We start from the raw sequence: 22,523 nt of genomic DNA, 5'->3' as shown, positions 1-22,523 counted from the left end.
TGTCCGCTTCGGTCGCCCGGTTAGGAATGCGCCTCACGAATCTGGTGTGTCTTGAAATATTTGATGAAACGTTAGTAGGGACGATGATCTAAGAAGCGGCATGGTTTGGTATCATTTATACAATTAGTATCTTTAGCGTCGTAAGTTTGATTCATTCAGCTAGCTGACGTTAGCCAGTTTCGTTGATTCATAGCAACCTAGCTTGCTAGCAGCAGCCATAAGTCTGTAGCATAGCTAACTTGCTAGCCTTGGCACTTTTAGCCCGCTAGCTAGCTGGCAGGCTAGTTGTAGTAGTGTGTTGCTGGCCAACCTAGTCGAACAGGAGAGAACCGGACAGAGTGTTGAACCCAGCCGGTATTTCGAGAAGAGGAGGAGGTGGTGGCAAGCGGGGGGCCGGGAGCACGCGACGGGGTGTGAGTGAGTCAGGAGCGGCTGATGAGTTCAGACCAGGGCGGAGAGCCGCCGCTGCTGCAGGAGGAGGCTGACCCGGGACCGAAGACCGGTGGGAAGGACGACGCTCCGCTTGGGATCGAGGGAGGGTCACCAGGCGGCATGGTGAGTTGCGGCCTGCTTTTAGCTAAGCTAAGCTAGCTGGCGGCTACACGCCTTTAACGGTACTGCTCAGAAACCTGTTACCACCATAATTGTTTTCTATTGCACAGGACCGAATTGCTTTGCAGCCGCCCCCCCCCCCCCCTCCGTCTGCTATGCGTCGTTTTATTAGCTAAGGTTAACGGTTAACATTAACCCAACCAAGGCAGATTGTACTACAGTCAATTTAATTAAACATGGCCGTCGAATTATGTCAATTTTGTGGAATAACCAGAGTAACTTTGCTGATTGAACTTTTAATCTGATGTATTTTTTTAGGCAAGGTGGTACTATACTACCATCACGCGGCACAACGTTAGTCAGTTTACGATATGACACCGCTTATGACCACCATGGCCCGGTTTAGGCATGCAAGTTAAGTTATCTTTAGCAAGATCTCAGCAGCAGCCCCTTCAGATGGCTAACGCTAGCTTAGCTAACCACTGAAGCAAGCAAGCTCATTAAGTAGTTTGCTGAGTAATCATTAGCTTAACTTGTGACACAACTGTGAAATCGTGGGAGTTGCTGTTTAAAGTTCACAATCGATGGTTGAGCTTTTGGTTAAACCCAGTGTTAGGTGCTCGATGTCTATTATTAGCCGAAAGATAAATGTTCATTCACTCTGCTAATCGCGCAGCTAGCTAGCTAAGCTATATTACATGCGTTGCAAATACCTGGCCTATGCTACACAGCGTAGTCAGCTGACCTTAGTTTGCTTGCTACGGCCTGTAACAGTAGCCATGTGTCATAATAGTTACATATAAGTTGCACGTTTTTTCAAACGATATAACGTTAGAGGCTGAACGCACAGGCTTTTTTTGTGTAAGTTTAGACTGGAGAGGCATATTTGTTACTGACAGCTGTTCTTGTCAGGCCAGCGCGTTGCAAAAGGGGACTGATCTGTGGGCAGGTAGCAATGTCAAATTATGAAGCCGGTGAATCGGCAGCTAGCTAATGACGTTTCGAAGTTTTTTAAAAAGCTGCCGACTGCTTTGTGATTAAAAGCATCATCCACAGTTACGTTAGTTGTCGCTAGTATCTGTAGCGCTGAAATGTACAGTATGCGGTCTATTCTCGGCCGCAGACCTTTGCCAGTCTGCAGCCTATTTGATAGGGGTACTCTGATCCTCCGTGAGTAAGTTACTGTACACCAAAGCGATAGTGAACGTGCGCAGCGGAAGCCCGTATTTGGGTAACCGGGTAGAATGACAGTGGTGTGGTCCCACCCCAACATCGGCGTGGGCCGGGTCTGGGTTGGCGGTAAACGCTGGTAAATACAGCGAGTTCCCCACCGCTGTTCTCCCCCAGACATGTGTTCACCCGATGGCACCTCGGCATTCTGGATTAAACTTGTGTTTAGACCCGTTGAACTCGGGCTAGTCGGCCTTGGCGGGTCTACCGCAGGGGAGGGTTTAAAATGATTCTCCTCTTTGAGGTAAGAAGGAAATATGCTGTTTTGTCTGGCTGGGTAACACCGGGCCACGTGTTGGCAGACTTCACTTTAATTCTGTCTTCTAATTAGCTTATGTGCCAAGAGTGAGCAGGGTTTTCATGCCAGCCAAAGATGACATCAGCTGATTTCACTAATTAATTGATTAGGGCGCTTTGTTGTTGTCCTCTGTGTGCTTGTGTTCATGCTGAAGCCTTTTAGTCATGGTGGAAGTGCGTTTACGCATGGCACCTGATACAGATGTCAAGTTTACCCAAACAAAGAATGTGGCAAAAGCTACTTTAAATTAACATTGGATGAAAACCTGCGTAATGTCCCACTAAGTCGTTCATTTTAGAATTGAGGTGATAAGGTTTATCAATGTTTATTTAAGGTAGCCTACAAAGCTGAATGGTTATACTACATAATTTTTGTTTTGAATATAAACTGTTAAAACCAAAGATGATGGTCCCATTTGACAAATAACATTAGATATTTTATTTTATTTTACGTTGACCAAGTCCAGTGTCATTTTAATTGTTTCAAATTACGTTTCCTTACAATTTTCCTCACTCATAAATATTAATTCATGTAGGATCACTTTTGATGGTTTTGGCATTGCAACATAGGGTTGTGCGATGTCACCCAATTAGCCATCGTGTCATCGTGACAATGGCATTGTCGTTGACGGGGATTAATTAATGATTTTTGAAGTCATTGCTGCAATGCATGTTCACAACAACAGGACAGCTGAGCTCCACGTCATGTCACAGAGCCAGGCGACTCAAACAGTAGGCTATCACTACCAGCAATATTGACAGGCGCAAAACAAATAACGTTAGTTACAGATCCTGACCAACAATGTGTGTGTGTTGAATTTTTACTAGCTGGTAGAAAACAGGCAAAATTACTGCCGGCTAACGTTAGGTTCGTGTGGGCTCAGTTTTTAACCTAACATTACGTTAAGGAGAGATAGAAACACAGCAACAGGTATGTAATGGAGCGACTTCATGGAAACAGGTTGAACAAGTTGAATTCACAGTAGAATACTTCTAACAACATTATTCACATTAGGTTGAAAACAGGAAAGAACGTGAAGTTTCTTTGTCTCAACATTTTCACAACACGCACACAACAGACTTCTGATATATCCTCCTCTCCGCTCTACCACTTCTCTGAACTGCGGGTAGGGTATGCTTGTTTGATGCCGCCCGCGCGTCGCGGGTGAGTGGAGTTGGCCTTTTTATTATTAAATCGGCAACATTTTAATTTGAACTGATAATTTATTAATCACGATGGTCCGATGAAGAAGGCTTAGAGGTTGATGGGGGTTGGCACATTGACGATGGTCGATGCCATCGTCCATCGTGCCAACCCTATCCATCGATAATCGATTTTTTTTAAACGGATACAATACTCATGCGACAGTATCGATATATACGAAAAATACACATACTACTGTACTGATTTTCCCCTCCCTATCATTGGTGGCTGTCTGTTGCTTCAACATGCTAAAAGTGTTGTGATAGGCTGATGACTAGAGCAGGGTTCTCCGCTGTGTAAGTACGTTTTTAATGGGTTTTATCGGGCCTAAATTATGGATACGCGTGCGCCGTGCGTGTGTCCGTCCCTCTGTCTTTGTTGATTTTTGCCTCTTGATGACGTGTCGTCATCCCCCCGTGGTATCGGAAATATTATCGATATTTTCCTGGTTAGTGGGTATTGTATTGAAGTTAGAAATTCTAGTATCGTAACAACCCTAATGGCTGCCGTGAAAAAGGTCTATTGCTCCTATGTGGATTTGAGGGCAACCTGAGAACATTTCCGGTGCCGACCAGAGAAGAGATTACAAATCTGGGGTGAACCCAACTAGATGATTGTATTGATATTGATAGATGAATAACAGATGGTATTGATAGATGAATAATGGATTGTATTGATAGATGAATAACAGATGGTATTGATAGATGAATAACAGATGGTATTGATAGATGAATAATGGATTGTATTGATAGATAAATAACAGATGGTATTGATAGATGAATAACAGTGTAACTAGGTTTCATTTCTAGATGCAGTGTATGAATCACATGAGCCACGTAAATATACCCATTATATGTCAAGTATTAGCAGGCTGCATCTGCTTTGTGTGGTTGTCACTAATCTGCCCGTACCTGATCTTTAAAGGGACGTTTCACTAAAAAGAGAAGCCCATTTCTGTCTTGTGTTTTAGAAATAAAGGCAAGGCTTCCCGTGCCACTTTGGAAGCCCTCTTCTCCCCACTGATCCTTGTTGTCTTCAGCAGATGATTGAAACTTTGCTGAACATGCTGCTTCTGCTTTGAAGGTCACCTCCAAGGGCGCTGGTCTGAACCCTAATGCCAAGGTGTGGCAGGAGATCCCAGTGGCCCCCAGTGAAGCGGTGACCGCCTGCCCCCACTGGTCCCCCTCCGACGTCAATGAGGGTGAGAGATGCACCTCCGTTACAATTAAACAATCCATTACAATCCATTTCAAACATCTGCATTTAATTAGCCAAGTTGTATCATATCATTATGCCTCAGCATCGGCTTCCCTCTCGGTCATATTGAAATATTTCCCAGTAAACTAGGGCTATCCCTAACAATCCTCAATTTGCAATTTTTGCCAGTTCCCGCAATTTTATCGCAAAAAAACATACACACGCATGCACATGCGCGCGCGCATGCGCACACACACACACACACACACGCGCGCACATGCACATGCACACAGACACAGCTTTGCAAATTGCATTGCAAATTTTTTTTTAGAAAAGCCATTGCAAAATCAAGCATTTTTGATTTTGATCACAACAATCACAAAAAACTTTTTTGCCCTTTTTGCTGGCAAGCTTACTGTACATCTCTGAATATTATATGCAATGCTTAACCAAATATTGAGGTCAGGAGACATATTGAATTTCAAAATGGACAAAGAGAATCAGCTTCTGGAAATGATTGATGGCTGTCATTCCTGTCAGTCTGAATAAAACTCCTGACCTTATTGGCAGGTTATTCTGAGCCGTCGTCCGCCGGGTGTAAGCAGCAGTACACTGTGGGCTTCACGGCCCCGGAGGACAGCAGCTCCACAGCAACAGCTGAGATAGCAGTGAATGGAATGGACCCTCCGGAGCCGGGCTTCCCCCCCGCCGAGTCCACCACGGGGACCTCCGGTCAGTCTCCGCACATCGCTTGGCGCTCTCTTCACAGGCCTAAACTAACTGTCTACAGTTAAGGCCTGTTGTGTTTCCAATTAATCTGTTGGTTATTTTAAAGACTAAAGTCATCATTTAGAATGAGAAAAATGTGTTCACATACATTTTCATGTGAAAGGGAGAACAAAGCTGATCAAAATTAGCTTTTAGCTACACAGTACTGTGTCAGTCTTGGGCATCCTAGATTTTTTTTTTGTCTTAGATGTTTGTGTTTTCTGCATTAGTTTGTGAATAGACTGCTCTTCATAATAAGTTAGATATTTGGAAACGTCATTATTTTTGAAAACGTCTTTGCTTTATGTATTTCTTTTGCATATTATTTTGCACAATAGTGTATATCTGGTGTAATGTACTTATTATGCGTTCTCCATGTCTAATAAACATAAATAAATACAGAAAAAAGTCAGTATAACAAACTACACTGCAGAATATCCTAGACCATGTCCAGAGTTCAAATAAGATCATTATTATCTCAAGACATTTACTTTCCATTCAAGTCTGTTTGTATTTCTCTGTGGCTAAAGAGCCGATTTATTAAGGTGAACTGGGAAACTCATTGGAGCCACCTTAAGAATTGACATTGTCAATTTAGGCCATTAGTAGAGAGAGGAATACCTACATGGCTACATAATAAAAGAAAGCTATTTGTGTTATTTATAGTTCTGGTGTTCATACATAGCAGCAGTGATCTATGATTTCAGCCTGGCACAGTACACCACGGCAACCATATTGGGTTTCATAGCAACACTTCATAAATATGCAAAACGAATTTGCATAGTCTGTCATCAATGATGTGAATGAATGATGTGAATGAATCACATCAGACCAACATTATGTTATGCTAGTTGACATGTTAATTTTCCTACCACTGGCAAAGAAGTAGAGTCTGCACACCGTGTCAAGACTTCTCCCAGTAGACTTAATGTATGGTTTACGTTTCGTTCATCAGAATGAAACATTCATTCGGATGAAGGTCGCTTCGACTGAAACATAAACGTAACGTACTACTCTTTATTAGTATTTTATTTTTAATTTTCCTCCCACTGTCATGTTTTTGTTTTTGCTTCTCAGTGGACTCCAAAACCGAGGAACAGCCCGTCTCCTCTGAGAATCTGCGTGAGTCTCTGAAGAAAGAGCTGGAGTTTTACTTCTCCAGGTAAGGCAGACAGGCAGCCACAGGAGCTTGTAACCATGATTCTGGAGTGCAGACTTATTCCACAGGTCCACGAGATGAATCTAATCTTCTCGACTTTGTCGCGTGATTCAGGGAAAACCTCTCCAAGGATTTGTACCTGATGTCCCAGATGGACAGTGACCAGTTTGTCCCCATTTGGACTATAGCCAGCATGGAGGGCATCAAGGTCCTCACGACTGACATGGACCTAATCCTGGACGTCTTGAGATGTAAGTGGAAAATATATGACAATAAAAATAAAACTCGTGTAGATAAATTCCGTGACTAAATTGAAATTTCTTGATGTTTGCCTTCCCCTCAGCCTCTCCTATGGTCCAAGTGGATGAGAAAGGGGAGAAGGTGCGACCTAATCACAAGCGGTGTATTATCATCCTGAGAGAAGTCCCTGAAACCACACCTGTTGAGGTAAAGCAAGCCAGTGCATACCTCCATACATAACGAGAATGATTTTGATTGACACTTTACACAAATTCTGCATTAGGAATTGCAAGTGATGTTCAAGTGTCAGACCGATTTTTTCTTTTTTAACTTCTCAGGAAGTGGAGTCGTTGTTCAAAAATGACAACTGTCCAAAGGTGATCAGTGTGGAGTTTGCGCATAACAACAACTGGTACATCACATTCCAATCAGATACGGATGCTCAACAGGTAACGGCAGCTGAATTGCACTTTGCGCTAAAATGATTCAATGCGACTGTTGCGTTCTGAATTGTGTGATGATGATTCTCCCCTCACCCTCCCCCTCACCCTCACCCTCCCCTCATGATTCTCCCCTCACCCTCCCCTCATGATTCTCCCCTCACCCTCCCCCTCACCCTCACCTCATGATTCTCCCCTCACCCTCCCACAGGCATACAAATACCTGAGAGAGGAAGTTAAAACATTTCAGGGAAAACCCATTATGGTGAGTAATAATGTTACTTCCTGTGTTAATTTAGAGAAAAGGCCCGTCTCAAAATGGATCGTTTCACTCTGACTCTGTTCTCTCTGCTCCTTTTCTGATAGACTATCATCTTTCATACACTTATTATTATTATTGCATTGTATATAGTAGTTAATGCTAATGTTTAATTATGACTGTGATTCTTGTTTGTTTTAGCCTGAGCCTACTTCTAATTTCATTTTATTTTGTGTGTGAGTATATTGAGAGTTAACCCATTGGTACCTGATGGAGCATTTGCGTGTATATCCCTCATTTGTGTGTGTATCCCTCTAAGACCGCGGTCTTAAAGGGATACACACACAAATGCTGCATCAGGTATCGATGGGTTAAGCGAACCGGAGCCAATTTCCTTGTATGTGTCCATACTTGGCCAATAAAGCTGATTCTGATTTGTCCGCCTCCCGACAGGCCAGGATCAAGGCCATTAACACCTTCTTTGCAAAGAATGGCTACCGTAGCATGGACAGCAGCATGTACGCGCAGCAGTCCCAGAGCCAGTCCCAGTACAACTCTCAGCTCTACATGCAGCACGTCTACCCGCAGCAGCAGTACCCGGTCTACGGCATTGTGCCTCCCACCTGGACGCCGTCTCCCACGCCCTACTTTGAAACCCCTCTGGTAAAGGTGCACCGTACCCTCCACTGTTACACTGACTTTTAATGGAGAGCCAAAGTGGAACGTCACTTCCTGCTTCAGCACTGTACCAGAGATTTTCATCCGCCATTTACTTTCCCATAGACATTTCGTAAAATGCTTATAAAAAGACTTGTATTTGTTCAAACCAAACGGTTCAGATATATTTAGAAACAGGAGAGATCGCATAACATTTCATTCTGACCAAAACGTAAAATGCGGGTTAAATTTAAAGAAAATATTTTTTCGATCATTTTTTTTAACGTTTTGGTCTGAGTGAAATGTTCTATGGTCTCTCCCGATTCTAAATATATCTGAACCGTTTGGTTTGAACAAGTAAAACTATTTTCATAAGCATTTTATGAAATGTCTATAGGAAAATAAATTGCGGAAGAACATCTCTGGTACAGTGCTGAAGCAGGAAGTAACGTTCACTTTACCTCCCTATTGTCATAAAGACGTGCAATGTGTTCCTGCTTTAATGCAGGGTTGGCCGGTTACGCAGGTCTGGATAAGTTCCGATACACAATCACACATAATAATCGCTTTACTGTTGTTGTGGACCCACTTTGAGTCCACACTTTTTGTTGATGTGAAGAATGATGTTCAGATAGAGGGATGCTGTTATTACCCAGCCCGCTACCTGCGTGCATTATATCAAATACCCACCAAAATCAGATCCAGTCAAGAACATAGGGTCTGGGGAAAATGTGGAATTTTAAAATGGAACCGTGCTAATCATCTCATATGATGTTCTGATATTTGTAGCTGTGAAGAAACAATCTTCATCTATACACTACAGTGATATGACCTATAGGGCAAGATGTCTTTTCTGCCGAAATCATATTGAACACCAGACAAAATCTTAAAAACATGGTATAGAAAAAGTCTGGATTATTATTATTTTTGATTGAAAATGTGTTGGAAGGAACCCTGTTAATGGCATGGAGGCACAATGGTTTTCGTCACTTTGAAGCAGTTGTATGTCTGTAAAACAGATCCAGCAGATCATTCTGTTTCAGGTCCGTTCATTTGTGGTTCCGACTGCATAAATAAGCACATTGAACAGTGTGCACACAAGGATTGACTGAGTTTTCCTTCATCTGCAGGCACCGTTTCCCAACAGTAGCTTTGTCAATGGATTTAGCTCTGCCGGACACTACAAAACTGGCTCAAACTCTCTTAATATCAGTCGCCCATTCAACAGAAACCGGTAAGGATTTTCTTTTTCCGGATGCGTTATATTTCTGTGCTTTGACTTGACTGAGTTGAGTATATGTTCAAAACAATTGATGTATTACATTACATGCATGCGTATTTTACAACTATTTATAATGTGAATGTTTTGCCACTTGTGTCATTGTTTGCATGATGTTGTAAACGCTCAAACATCGGATCATTTGTGATACTATTTTGTCTATATTTGTCAACCCGCCAGGGAAGTGCCGTTCTTTACTCCCTGTCTCTTTACTGTCCCCACAGTGTCCCCCTCTATTCAAGAAAGAATGTAATAAATGCCTTCAGGTACCACTGTCATTGTGCAATAAGCTTCACCGCTACTGTTCCATCTCTTATCATAACTCCAGCAGCCAAATGACTCGATCATAACTGTCTGGGGCCACGCCCTCTGCTGGTCAGATGTTTATGGCCAGGCCGATAACCCTGTTCATCAATGTGATAAATGTTTGTTGTCAGGTATAGAGGCAAAGTGCAACGTCACTTCCTGCTTCAGCACTGTACCAGAGATTTTCATCCGCCATTTATTTTCCCATAGAAATTATAAAAATAGTTTTACTCCCGCAAACCATACGGTTCAGCTATATTTAGAATCGGGAGAGACCATAGAACATTTCACTCAGACCAAAACGTTTAAAAAAATCGGATTTAAAGAAAACATTTTTTCCTTTAAAGTTTTGGTCAGAGTGAAATGTTCTATGGTCTCTCCTGATTCTAAATATAGCTGAACCGTTTGGTTTGACGAAGTAAAACTATTTTTTATAAGCATTTTACGACATGTGCATGGGAAAATAAATGTCGGATGAAAATCTCTGGTACAGTGCTGAAGCAGGAAGTAGGCGGTCACTTTGCCTCTATTGACATCTTGGATATGTCATGTCATTTGATACATGGAGCCTTGCCTACTGAATACTGAATGGCTGCAGCTGCTATCTGATTCTGAGCGATTTGCTTTTTTTTGTGTGTTTAACAAACCACCTTCACTTCCAAACAAACCAAATGTACCATTTACATTAAGACATGTAACCTTTTCTTCATCCCAAGTCCCAAACTAACCATCTGTTGTGATTCCGTTCATAGTTTTGTTTTTTGCTTTGTTTTACTGCTACATTCTTTTGGTCATGCATTCACATTGCCACCAAAGAAATCTGGCGTAACAAAGAAACGCTGTCTGGCACAGTTACACACGGCAGCCGCATGAATGAGCTCGGAGTCGATTCTAGGTCAACCTTTATTCTTTATCGTGTCAAATCTTTTGCAAGAAATGTCACAACTTGGCACGTTGGTTTTCTGTGGGGAAACGCCAGCGTTACAAAGAAAGTCTTAACATACAGTCGGCTCCATGTAGATTTAGACATTGGACACAATCTTGGTCATTTTTGGCTCGGTACACCACCACCACCACCACGGACTTGAAATGAAACGACGTGCTTTAATCAAATCTCAGGATCATGTGCTTCCAGCTTTCATTTTGGAAGTCTGCACTTAAAGCCCATCTTGATTGTTTCATTTCCAGTCCATTATTGGTGGTGTACAGAGCCAAAAATGATGGAGATTGTGTCCAATCTCCAAATATATATATGGACCTCACCTGACTGTATCTCACTGGACTTCCCCCCAAGGCAGACCTGATGATGAGATCATAATGCGCATAGAGGGTAAATCAGGGTGTGGAATGACTGGTTTTGGTTCTCTCTCTCTCTCTCTCCTCTGCTTATTTCTCTCTTTGCTCTCTCTACCCTTTCCCACCAAAGTCAGGAACCTTCACTCCTGTCCCGATGAGCGTTCAGATTATGAGATCTGAGGGTCAGACGGAGACTCGGGTTCGACGTGGTCCATGTGGCTTTATGCTACTAGCTATGTAACATCGCTATAACAATATCCTCATCCTAAATGTGTATTATGGTGCATCGAGATGCTTGAAGTAGCATCAAGTCATATACCAAGTTTTGTTCTTAGATGGACGTTACATCAGCTCTTCTCCACAAGCTAATGATTGGTTCCAGGTTATGGACGACGAGCCATATGTTGACATCAAAGTCTCTCTCCACTGCTTTGACCAATCATGAGCACAGATGCAATAAGAACTCTTTGCATGTCTGCACATTTACCCTGAGGACACACAGCATGTCTGCACATTTACCCTGAGGACACACAGCACATTTACCCTGAGGACACACAGCATGCAGCCTTATTCTCCAGCAAAGAATCACATTTTGCCTGGTACCACCAGTGTTTCCCTTCAATTAACTTAGCTTTGTTGGAACATTTGTTGGCACACTGTAATACAATTGCCACGACATGAATATCCAATTAAGTGTCATTCTTAAACTGTAACGCCTACTGTAACGTGTAACTGTAACTTCTTAAAACTGTAACACCTACTGTAACTGCTCCTGGCGTGGGCCCAGTAGCGAACCTAGTTCTACAAATCAAAATACCCCACACATGCAAAAGCTTCTACAGGAAACACTGGATGCCAGTTGACCCTAAATGATATCTCTTAAACTGACATTCTCTACTTTTCTCATATTGGACCCGTTCTCTGCTGCATCAGAAACCATGTGAAGCCTCAGGTGAGGACAGGCGAGATCGGCCAGGCGTCCATCACTCCTGTCCCCCTGGAGAGTCTGACCGGCCTGCGCAGCCCGCAGCCTCCCGCCGCTTCCGGCTCCGCCCCCGCCGCCTGCTCCGCCCCCGCCACTAACCCGGTCCAGAGCGCCGCTGACCTGAGCTCGGCGTTCCCGCACCTCTCCTCCTCCTCCTCCTCCTCCTCCCCCCTGGACCCCAGTGACGACAACGGCATGGCCGCACGTGGACGGTAAAGCTGACCCCTCCCCTTTTCATTTCTGGACTCTTAAAGGAACAGTCCGCCCGCTTTTCAACCAGCGTCGTATCATTACAAAAATCAGTAGTATATCCGAAAACTAAACAGTTTTGCAGTCGTTCATTTAGTTTGATGGTTATTGAGAGTTGATTTGAGTTTTAAGTTGTGGACCAGTGATGTCATTCATGCACAAATGAGATCACTGGTCCACGACGTAACTCAAATCAACTCTCAATAACTGTCGAACTAAATGAACGACTGCAAAACGGTTTAGTTTCCTGGTATACTACTGATTTGGTAATGATCCAAAGCTGGTTGCAAATCGACAGTGTGTTGCTTTAAGTTGGAAAAAGTCAGAAGCACTTGGCCTTGTCTTCTTGGCCAAACGAATCCTCGCCATGAGAGAGTATCACCAAGTCAGACCTGATGATGAGATCTTTTGCGCATAGAGGGGCAATTGGGTTGTGGAATGACGGTCTTTGGTTCTGTCTCTCTCATCTCTCCATCCCTCTTCTTATTTCTCTCTCTTTGCTCTCTACTCTTTCCCACCAAAGTCAGGAACCTCCACTCCCATCCCGATGAGCGTTCAGATTATGAGATCTGAGGGTTTGAAATGTGGATTAACAAAAATAGACGTTTTGGATTGACAGGACTGCATTAATCTGGTCTGTGAAACATTGAAAAAGGTTTATTTTGCTTCCTTTGGAAGTTTAGGACTGAATCTGTTTGTGTCAAACTTACGCATCTTTGATTTTGACCTTGTTTGACCCCAATACTTTTTTATTCGCACACGTGCCCCTAATATGAAAATGTTACAGTTCGCAAACTTCGCACACATCTATTTTTTTGTCTCAAATGCAAGTGAAATGCTGACACTGTCCATTGTGTCCAAGCTGTGTCTGGACGACATATTAATATTCTGAGCGTAGTTGGTAATGATGCTGATTGGATATTGAGTGTTCTCACCTTTTGGCTCATTTCTGCTTCAGACGGAGCACTACCTACAGAGGAACCCGGAGGAGGCGAGAGGACGATCGCATTATGGTACATGGCAATTTCATATCCCACTCCTCCATGGAGTTTGATTCTCTTAAAGCGTGTGTTGTGGCGTCTCATCTCTTTTTTTCTATCTGCGATTCCATTTCAAATGTCCTTTTTTACAGAGGCCTATACCGCTAGCCGAAGTGAAAGTTTCTCCTCCCAAGTTTGACTTGGCTGCCACCAATTTCCCTCCTCTGCCCGGCTGTGTGGTCAGCACACAGGGAGAGCCGGTGCTCGAGAACCGAATGTCAGATGTTGTGCGCGGTTTGAACAGAGACAAGGTAAGAACCAATAGGCTATTATCGACTCCTTTTTGCCTACTTATGTCTATGAACCCTGATGTACAGTATGTATACGGCAGTATGAGATGAGGAGGAGGGGGATTAGTCTAATTTGAATTCCCTCCTTGCTTTTCATAGACCGAACAAGTCCACAAAGAAGCTACTGTGAGTGCAGCTTCAGGCCCGAGCACAGTGGTGGAGGAGGCTGTGCCCGTCTCAAGTCCTGCTCAGACAGCAGCCAAATCTGCCACACAACCACTTGGCCCCATGACTCCCAGGTAAGACAATATCTCCACCACTAGAATCTGAATTGGGATCTTTCGTCATTTGAGACTTTGGAATACTTACTAGTATAACATTTGAGCTGATAAGTTGGAGGTCTAAAAACTCTTGGTTTTGATAGTATCCCCCGTCAGGAGAAGAGGGTTGAAAGGGCGGAACCCCCAGCTCCAAAAGTGACCCCGCCCACACCTGTTCTGACTACACCTGTCGCCGCCGCGTCCTCCTCCTCCACGCAGCCCGTGCCTCCCGCCCGGCCTCAGCCCTGCACTGCCTCCACGCCAGCACCAGCCGCCGCCCACAGCACGCCCACAGCCCCTGCTGCTGCAGCCACTGTCGCCACACCTGCACAGGTGAGAGTCTGGGTCTGAGACATGACGGCCAAAGCTTTTATAGGTTTCCTCCTGATGATATAGAGGCACAAAGTGAACGTCACTTCCTGCTTCAGCACTGTACCAGATTTTTTATCCGCCGTTTATTTCCCCATAGACATTTCGTAAAATGCTTATAAAAATAGTTTTACTTGGTCAAACCAAACGGTTCAGATATATTTAGAATCGGGAGAGACCATAGAACATTTCACTCGGACCAAAACAAAAAAAAAAACATTGAAAAACCATTTTCTTTAAATCCGCCTTTTTTTTTTAACGTTTTGGTCCCAGTGATATGTGGTCTCTCCTGTTTCTAAAGATATCTGAACCATTTGGTTTGAACAAGTACAACAATTTGTATAAGCATTTTACGAAATGTCTATGGGAAAATAAACAACAGATAAAAATCTCTGGTACAGTGCTGACGCAGGAAGTAGGCGGTCACTTTGCCTCTATTGGGTTGGATGTTGGGTTCAGGCTTTTGTCTTCCTGCCCGAGAGTGTAACTCAAGTCAGACCTGATGATGAGATCTTTTGCGCATAGAGGGGCAATTGGGTTGTGGAATGACGGTCTTTGGTTCTATCTCTCTCATCTCTCTGTCCCTCTTCTTATTTCTCTCTCTTTGCTCTCTACTCTTTCCCACCAAAGTCAGGAACCTCCACTCCCATCCCGATGAGCGTTCAGATTATGAGATCTGAGGGTGTGAAATGGGGATTAAAGGGACAGCTCACCCTAAAATCCAAAATACATATTTTTCCTCTCACCTGTAGTGCTATTTATCCATCTATATCGTTTTGGGATAGTTGCCTGAATTTTGGAGATATCGGCCGCAGAGATGTCTGCCTTCTCTCCAACACAATGGAACTGGATGGCACTCGGCTTGTGGTGCTCAAAGTGCCAAAAAAATACATTTGAAAAACTCAATGTCTCTTTCCAGAAATCATGACCCGGTTACTCAAGATAATGCACAGACTTTGTTGTGAGCGGTTTCATGTAGGAACTAGTTTCTTTTGCAGTCTCATGTAGGAACTAGCTAGCAGCTAGCGGGTGTAGTTCAGTCAAAAGAAAATAGTTCCTCCATGAAACTGCTCATAACAAGGTGTGTGGATTATCTTGAGTAACGGGGTCATGATTTCTGGAAAGAGACATTGCTGTTGAGTTTTTCAAATGTATTTCTTTGGCACTTTGAGCACCACAAGCCGAGTGCCATCCAGTTCCATTGTATTGAAGAGAAGGCAGAAACTCTGCGGCCGATATCTCCAGATATCTCCAAAACTCTGGCAACTAACACAAAACAATATACCGGTAGATAGATAAATAGTACTGCAGGTGAGAGGGAATAGATGTATTTTGGATTTCAGGGTGAGCTGTTCCTTTAACAAAATGGATGCGTTGAATTGGCAGGACTGCATTGATCTCGTCTGTTGAAACATCTAACACCACTTCCTGTCTCTTGCCTTGGTTCAGGAGCCCCGTAAGCTCAGCTATGCCGAGGTGTGCCAGCGACCGCCCAAGGACCCGCCTCCTCCCGCGGCCGCTGCCCCGGCGTCCTCCGGCACGGCGCCGGGCGCCGCGTCAGGCCAGCCGTTGCGCGAGTTGCGCGCGAACAAGTCTGAGGAGTCGGGCTCCAGCAGCGGCGGCCCCGGAGACAAGCAGGAGAAGGCCCACGACAGGGAGGGCGGTTGGGAATGCAAGGAAAGCCGGCCGCCGCGCGATCGTGACTCCCAGGGCTACTACCGCAGCAACGGCCCCCGAGGCGCCGGTGGCCTCAAGTTTCGCGAGCAGAGGCGCCCGCCTCCGGCCCGACGCAGCTCCCCCCAGGGCGGCTACAGGCACGCTGGCAAAGAGCAGAATATCCCACCAGTATCGCCAAAGTAAAACTTGATGTGAATGGGAAAAAAAGAGATGTATGAATATATACATGGATATATATAAATATATAAAAATGAATAACATAAAAGCAACAACATTATGGTAGCCACCTTCCTTCCCCCCCTCCTGGAACTTGTCCGAAGAAAAGCTTTTAAATGACAATGACACTGGGACATCCAGGACCGCTGGGGCAAAAAACATCATCCGAAGAAGTGTGAACTTTCAAAGAGTGATTTGAAAAAGGAAAACGAAAAATCCGTTTTTTTGGCCTCCAGCAAATGCTCAAAAGAATTTTTAAGTTTGTGTGATTTGGATCTGGAGGTGATTTTCCTCTCGGCTCTTGCTGGTGGAGAGGTGGAATGCTGGGCTGTGTTGAATGGCCCTCGACTTTTTGTTTTTGATTTTAAAGATTAGATGTTGGTCTGCAATGAACATATGCACTAAGAAGAAAAGAACATGCATATATGTCGTGTACATATACAAAGATATCACTAACACGCAATGAGACATCCGTTCCCTCCCCTTCCCCCTCCTGTGCTTACAGTATGTTTGCAAGAATGACTGAAGGATTGGCTCATGTCCGTGTATGCATTGATTGTTAAGCGAAAATGATTGGAGTGCTACAATTTGCTGTTGCACTGATTATAATGGAATGGATAAATTTTGATTTTTTGTTTTGACATCCGATTCGGAATCCTTGTCCAAAAAAAACTGGACAATGTGGGTCCTCTAATGTATATTAATGAAATGTGTACTATGGTGGTATTCTGATCCTGGTTTAATGATTTGGCTTAAATGTATCATTAAGACATCAAACATTTTGGTGATGTAAGCCACAAGTCATGCCTGTTGTCCGAACATGGGTGTTTTTTGTTTTGAAGCCGATAATCCACTTTGGGGTACCCACTGGCCTGTTTAGCCAAGGTGAACCTGCTAGCCTGGTCCCGAGTTCATTCAGTTGTTTCATCTCGGCTATCTTAACTAAATGTTTTGAATCCCCCTTACTGGACGCAGAACGTTGTCATGTTGATAAATCAAGTCAGCCTCTCTGTTTACATATTTCTTTGCATAGTAGGGCAGTGTTACCTTCCAACAGAGTAAGAAATAGGTTAACGGTCAAATGTGACTTATGTTAAATGCGCGCGATGGTTTCGGTGAGATTTGGCTTTTCTACATCACACGGGATATCCAGGTTAAGCTTATATTTGTGTGTTCTTAACAAGGGTATATAGTGTCAAAAGTAGGCTGGAGAGTGCCGTTAGCGGAGGGCGATAGCTACATAATATTTGGCAGCCAAGTCAAGGGTATAAGAAAATCTGAACATTTTCATGTGCTATGTGCCAGCTGCCTATATGATCATCGTTGACTTTAATAGTTTAAAGTTTTGAGTTGTGTTGACAAGGTCTGCTAAATAATGTAGTCTTGGGGGATATTTTGGCCCAGTTAGAGGTGTAGTTGCCTATGCTATATCGTAATAACCCTTCACTAGAAATGTGTGTGGGAGAATGTAATTGTTCTAGTACTGAATTTACAGAGGGAGGCTTTTATCAGCGGGTATCCACCGGATCTTTTTGTGCTTTTAGGGTGAGTTTGCTGTTTTTTTCTTTCTTTCTTCCTTTTTTAATTTGAAAAAAAAAAACAGGTTGACTTAGAATTTGCAGTTTGACTCACTGTATGTATTGCTTTTTAAATTTATTTATTTTAATCCTAACGTGCAACGCTTTTTTCCCAATCTTGGTAGGCTGGTTTCCCCAAAGTTGTGTGAAATCGCATTGGCAAAAAAAAGAGACAAAAAAAAAATTGGAAAAAAAAAATCGCGCATATGACATTTCTATATTGTTCAAGATGTCAGCTGAGAGAATACTTGATGCATTGACTTTGGGTTTAGTAATGCAGTTAAATGAGTAACCAATCAGTGGGGCTGTTATTTCTTTTTCTGTTGAGTATGAGCAGCTAGTGATTTAGTGTAATTAAATAAATGCACTAACTTGTTTTTAAAAGAATCACTCAAGTAATGTGAAATCATTTTAGAAGCATAATGGTTGATATTGACAGGCTTGCAAAAATCTACAGGAATTGCTCCCCCCCCTCCCTCCCCCTTCCATTATGTTTTGGCTTATTTTCTGTTAATTCGGGTTGGGGTGGCAAAAGGAAATAGGATCAATTAAGTGTTTGAGACACAATTCTAGAACTGTATGAAATGTCACCAAAAATAAATTATTTTGATTTGGCTTTGAGTGTCCCAATCCTTGTCTAATAACAGTTTGTGTTGTCTACAAACAACACACACCAGTGAATCATGTTTCAGTTTCATGGAAAGTTAAAATACCTTCTCGCCATATTTGACAGTCCCTTCTCACGGGGGCCATTTTGTGTCGAAAAGGCAGAATAAACAGGTGCAAGCAAAACCCCACCAGTGAATCATGTTTCAGTTTCATGGCAAGTTAAAATACCTTCTCGCCATATTTGACAGTCCCTTCTCACGTCACGGGGGCCATTTTGTGTCGAAAAGGCAGAATAAACAGGTGCAAGCAAAACACTAATGAGGGTTTCCAACTTCCATGATTGGAATTTGGAAACCCTCATTAGTGTCTCTAGTCTCTAGCCTACTGGGGAGATGGGTGCGTGCGAGTGTGCGGAGTTTTTTCGGCTTCTTGCCTTTTCCTCACTCTTTCCTCTTTTTCTCTTCGGTGCTGGGTTTTTAGTGTTTTAAGTGGTCTCGTTCGGGGGGTTTCTCAACCCTGGTCTGGGGGACCCGGTGTGTGGCGTTTTGCCTGCCGGGGCAGCATGGCCTCTCAGTCGGGTGGGGCGGAGGAAGAGGTCTCGCTGCGTCACGGGATACGGTGTTTACCTGACAGCGGAATCATCATCACGGTGGAGGACGTGTTGCAAGCCGTCAGTGAACAGGTAGGGAGGAGCGAACAGCTCGGATACGCTTCCCGAATGAACAAAGCAGTGGTGGTGTTTTTGAAGAAAGAAAGTTTGGTAAACAAACTGATGACTATAGTGGCATTTGGGTGAAGGGTGTGCTGGTACCGGTAGCTCCGCTGTCGGCGCCAGCTACACGTGTAGTAGTGTCACTCAAATGTGCCTCCGTTTATCAAAAATGATGCGTTAGTGAAGGAGCTATCTCGTTTTGGGAAGTTTACTAGTGGGTTCAGGATGATTTCACTCGGGTGTAAAAGGAGACTAGTTTCACTTTCCCAGTTATCTAAGATAAATATTCCCCTTATCAGACGCCATCCTGGGTAAGGATTGAAAAAGAATGGGCAGCGCCAACTTCTATGGAGGCCTTCCTGACTCAAATAATGGGAAGAGCGGTTGCTGTGTGTGTGTGTGTGTGTGTGTGTGTGTGTGTGTGTGTGTGTGGGTGGGTGGGTGGGTGGGTGTGGGGTGGGCGAGGCAGGCAAATTGAGTTGGTTTAGTTTTTGGCTTTGTTAGGTCGCTCGGCTTTTTTAAAGATAAGTTGACTGTTCATTAAAGGAACATCAAAAAGTCATTAGTGTTTTGCTTGCACCTGTGTTTATTCTGCCTTTTCGACACAAAATGGCCCCCGTGAAAAGGGTCCATTGGGCTGCTTGTTCACTGTCTCTGGAAGACTTCCTCCTTATGGGCATAAGGCGAAGAAGGCATTTACGGCATGCCGGAGTGAGTGTCCATGCCTATATAGGGAAAGAAACCACCACACATGGTCAAACTCGTACGTTAACGTTTCAGCAGAGTGCGTTATCGTTTGTATGCAAAGATCAAGTCATTAGACGTTGTTATATCGCAGAATAAAGGAAGTATTTGCTCTGGGCTGGCAGCTTGAGGGAGCTCAAGCACAACAGAGGGCGTGGCTGCGACCAATGACGTTGCTGTGTTTATGTCAAACAAGCAAGCGAGCAGCACAAGCAGCTGGCAACGGCGACGCCGCACTCAGACCTTCAAATTGCGCCTCATAAACGGTATGTTGTTTCATCTAGCGTCATAGGGGCGATTTATCGATACTCAAAGAGAATGTTGAAGAAGCTTTCCCAAGTCATTGCAACGAATGGCATTCAATCATATCGGTACAAGTGTCGATTGTTACTCGACGCTAGCTCGCTAGCTAGCAAACTGGTGAAAATGTAGCTCGAGGCTGACATTTCTCTCACCAGCCCCGTTGCCTGCTGCTTGCCAGCCAGGTGGCACCACAGACTGTATACAAATGCATACACTAGCTATATGAAAAAGCGATAATTTGGTGTAAAACATGCAGCATTTCACGGGCCTTCTCAATGATTTTGTTTTGCAGCATGTTCTTGGCAAGCGAGCTAACGTTAGCTGTCAATGTCACTCATCACTTTACATGTAGGCTACATTGTTGCCATTTTGCTACTGCCATTTTGCTGACGCTCTGCTCGCGTGCGAGCGACGTAAAATAGAAAATACACACAAATATGTAAATGTATATTATAATATTGGAGCCATGGTGCCATGATGATTTTTCTCTGATGATCATTTAATTGAAAGGAAAAGAGAAGTAAGCGCTTGGGGGAGTTTGTTTTTACTTCAAGATAAGAACATAATGGCCCCCTGTGAAGAAACAAGAGATGCCTTTTCCTCATGCACGATTGCTGATGATGATCTATTCTAACAAATAGATTTGTTGCCAAGCCAAGAATCAATGTTCTGCAACTGGTGGTGCTAGGATCATCATTACATTGCCTTCCTATATATTCAGTAGGCCTATTTATCTGGCAACAACAACAAGGAAAAAAACCCTTGTTATGTATGTTGTTATGTTTATTGTGAAATAGGAACAAATAGAAAAGTAAACGTGTTTTATTTTATTATGATTTACACGTAGAAAAGTAATAGCGTTCTATTTTATTATGTATTATAAATAAATAAAATATTCTCATTCTCAAATGTCTAGATACAATCTAATGATGAGTTGGTAAGATTAAGTTTGAGAATGTTATTGCCAGTGTGCTAGTGCAGTTCAAATTCCACCAAAGGGTGAATATTTTGACAGACTAACTACATTTTGTGTTTCTTCAATTTTAGAATTCAAATTTTTTTCTATAATGAAGGGAAACACAGCGGCACAGAACTCCATAGGGGGGATCCCAAATTAAAGCTTCTAGAAAGAAACTTGCAACATATGCGTGCCAAAAGTCCAGCAGGTGTTGCTGGTTAACAAGGAGAGGAGACATTTCTAAACATCTTATACAAGTAATCTTATATAAGTTTAACTTAACTGTAAACATCATCGCATCCTTCTCACTTGAGACAGCTTTAATGGAATAATGTTGCTGCTATTTCCAGAACAGATGCCCCGAGGGACTCTTTAACTCCTTGTGAAGAGGGGCATCTTTAAAAACATCCTCTCTCTCCACAGCTCATTCAGAATGACACAGCCCAGGGTTAGCCTCTCCAAACATCTGATTGATTTGTTTTTGTTCACAAATCCAGGACCCACTACAATCAAACATCGCTGCAGTTGTTTTTCCATTTGTTTCCGTCTCAGTGGCAGCATTGCCAGGCAGCCTTATCTTCAGATTCAAAATATGCCCTGTAGATTTGAAATAAGGCAGCTGGAGGCCTATAATCTCCTCACGCAACTCTGACGTTGGAAACAACAATGAATGTCCCATCATATTGTAGTTCTGAAGTTTGAATCCCGTTATAAATGAAGTTTCCTCAACCAACCAATCAATCACATAGCCTTCGTAAAGGGTTATACTTATGCTGAGAAATAGTTACCAAACGGAATCAAACGGCAACTAAGATACACTTGTCAAACCATGTGAACTCGATTTAGATGTGCAACCAAACAAAGTTGCTATTCGTTGACGTAGGTAGCACATATACAGCGTGTGAAAAGGCCCGCCTAGTCGCCTACAACTGACTTGTGGGTGTGAGTGATGTCAGCTGATTTAGCCACACCATGCTTAACTTGACCACAAAGGCCCTGGTTGGTGCTCTTGCTCAACCAGGGGAATGTTTTTTTAAAATATATTATCCACCTTATTTCGAGATGCCATGATGCCTTATGGGTGCTTCTTCCGGTGTAATTGTCCCATTACCCCCCCCCCCCCCTCCTCCCTCCCGTTACGTTGCTGACACAGACATAACATACTAGGGGTGGGGGGAAAAAATCGATTCACCTAAGTATCGCGATTTTTAATGTCACGATTTTTTGGATCGATCTTTTATTCCAGAATCGATAATCGCAAATTAAAAAAAAAAAAAAAAAAAAAAAAAAAAAATTGGGTGCTTGCAGTCAGGCCACTCACTGAACAGCAGGCCAGGTGCCGCCTACTGGTTTACTAGTGGTTTTATTACTTTATTAGTTAGTCTGAAGTAATAATTACACTTCAGGGTTAAAGTGGGTGCATCTCATTGTAAAATTGGACTTCAAACGGCCCAAATCTGGCTTCAAACGGCCCAAATTTCACGCGCGTTGGCCCATATCGGCCTGGCCTGCTTGGTATCTAATGCCCGGCCTGAATTATGATCCCAGTCCGCCCCTGTTTTTAACTATATCGCCCAGCCCTACTCATGATATATAATATACAGTCTCTAGTGTATGATTCAACTTTTCCCATGTTCTAATCTAGTGTAA

At 43.3% G+C, this 22,523-nt stretch overlaps 2 protein-coding genes across 4 annotated transcripts in view; both read left to right on the top strand.

Moving 5' to 3' along the window:
* Positions 1–18,163, top strand: larp4aa (La ribonucleoprotein 4Aa). Of its 2 annotated transcripts, XM_083656814.1 has the most exons (17): positions 1–555; positions 4,367–4,484; positions 5,051–5,212; positions 6,326–6,410; positions 6,522–6,658; positions 6,751–6,854; positions 6,986–7,096; positions 7,299–7,352; positions 7,800–8,009; positions 9,134–9,237; positions 9,507–9,548; positions 11,818–12,081; positions 13,077–13,131; positions 13,251–13,409; positions 13,548–13,687; positions 13,813–14,041; positions 15,527–18,163. In XM_083656814.1, exons 1-17 carry the CDS (start codon positions 436–438, stop codon positions 15,935–15,937), a joined length of 2,505 nt encoding a protein of 834 aa, XP_083512940.1. In that variant the 5' UTR covers positions 1–435; the 3' UTR covers positions 15,938–18,163. The 2 variants fall into 2 exon arrangements, with proteins under 2 accessions (XP_083512940.1, XP_083512941.1); XM_083656815.1 differs by lacking the exon at positions 9,507–9,548.
* Positions 18,164–19,808: 1,645 nt separating this feature from the next.
* Positions 19,809–22,523, top strand: part of asb8 (ankyrin repeat and SOCS box containing 8) — a 37,440-nt gene continuing 34,725 nt past the window's right edge. For both annotated transcript variants that reach the window (XM_083656388.1, XM_083656387.1), the window contains exon 1: positions 19,809–19,878. The gene's annotated coding sequence lies outside the window, so the exon portion shown is untranslated. The remainder of the gene's footprint in view (positions 19,879–22,523) is intronic.

This window comes from Poromitra crassiceps (genome assembly GCF_964638095.1).
Source record: "Poromitra crassiceps genome assembly, chromosome: 20".
Lineage (NCBI taxonomy): Eukaryota > Metazoa > Chordata > Actinopteri > Beryciformes > Melamphaidae > Poromitra > Poromitra crassiceps.
Note: the sequence above shows the minus strand (reverse complement) of the source record. Positions and strands in the feature narration are given on the sequence as shown.

Excerpts from the sequence above, each read along its gene's own strand:
- larp4aa (XM_083656814.1), top strand. The coding sequence starts at position 436 with ATGAGTTCAGACCAGGGCGGAGAGCCGCCGCTGCTGCAGGAGGAGGCT. Across the intron at positions 7,353-7,799 it reads TTCAGGGAAAACCCATTATG|GCCAGGATCAAGGCCATTAA; the intron begins GTGAGTAATAAT and ends GCCTCCCGACAG. Across the intron at positions 8,010-9,133 it reads CCTACTTTGAAACCCCTCTG|GCACCGTTTCCCAACAGTAG; the intron begins GTAAAGGTGCAC and ends CTTCATCTGCAG.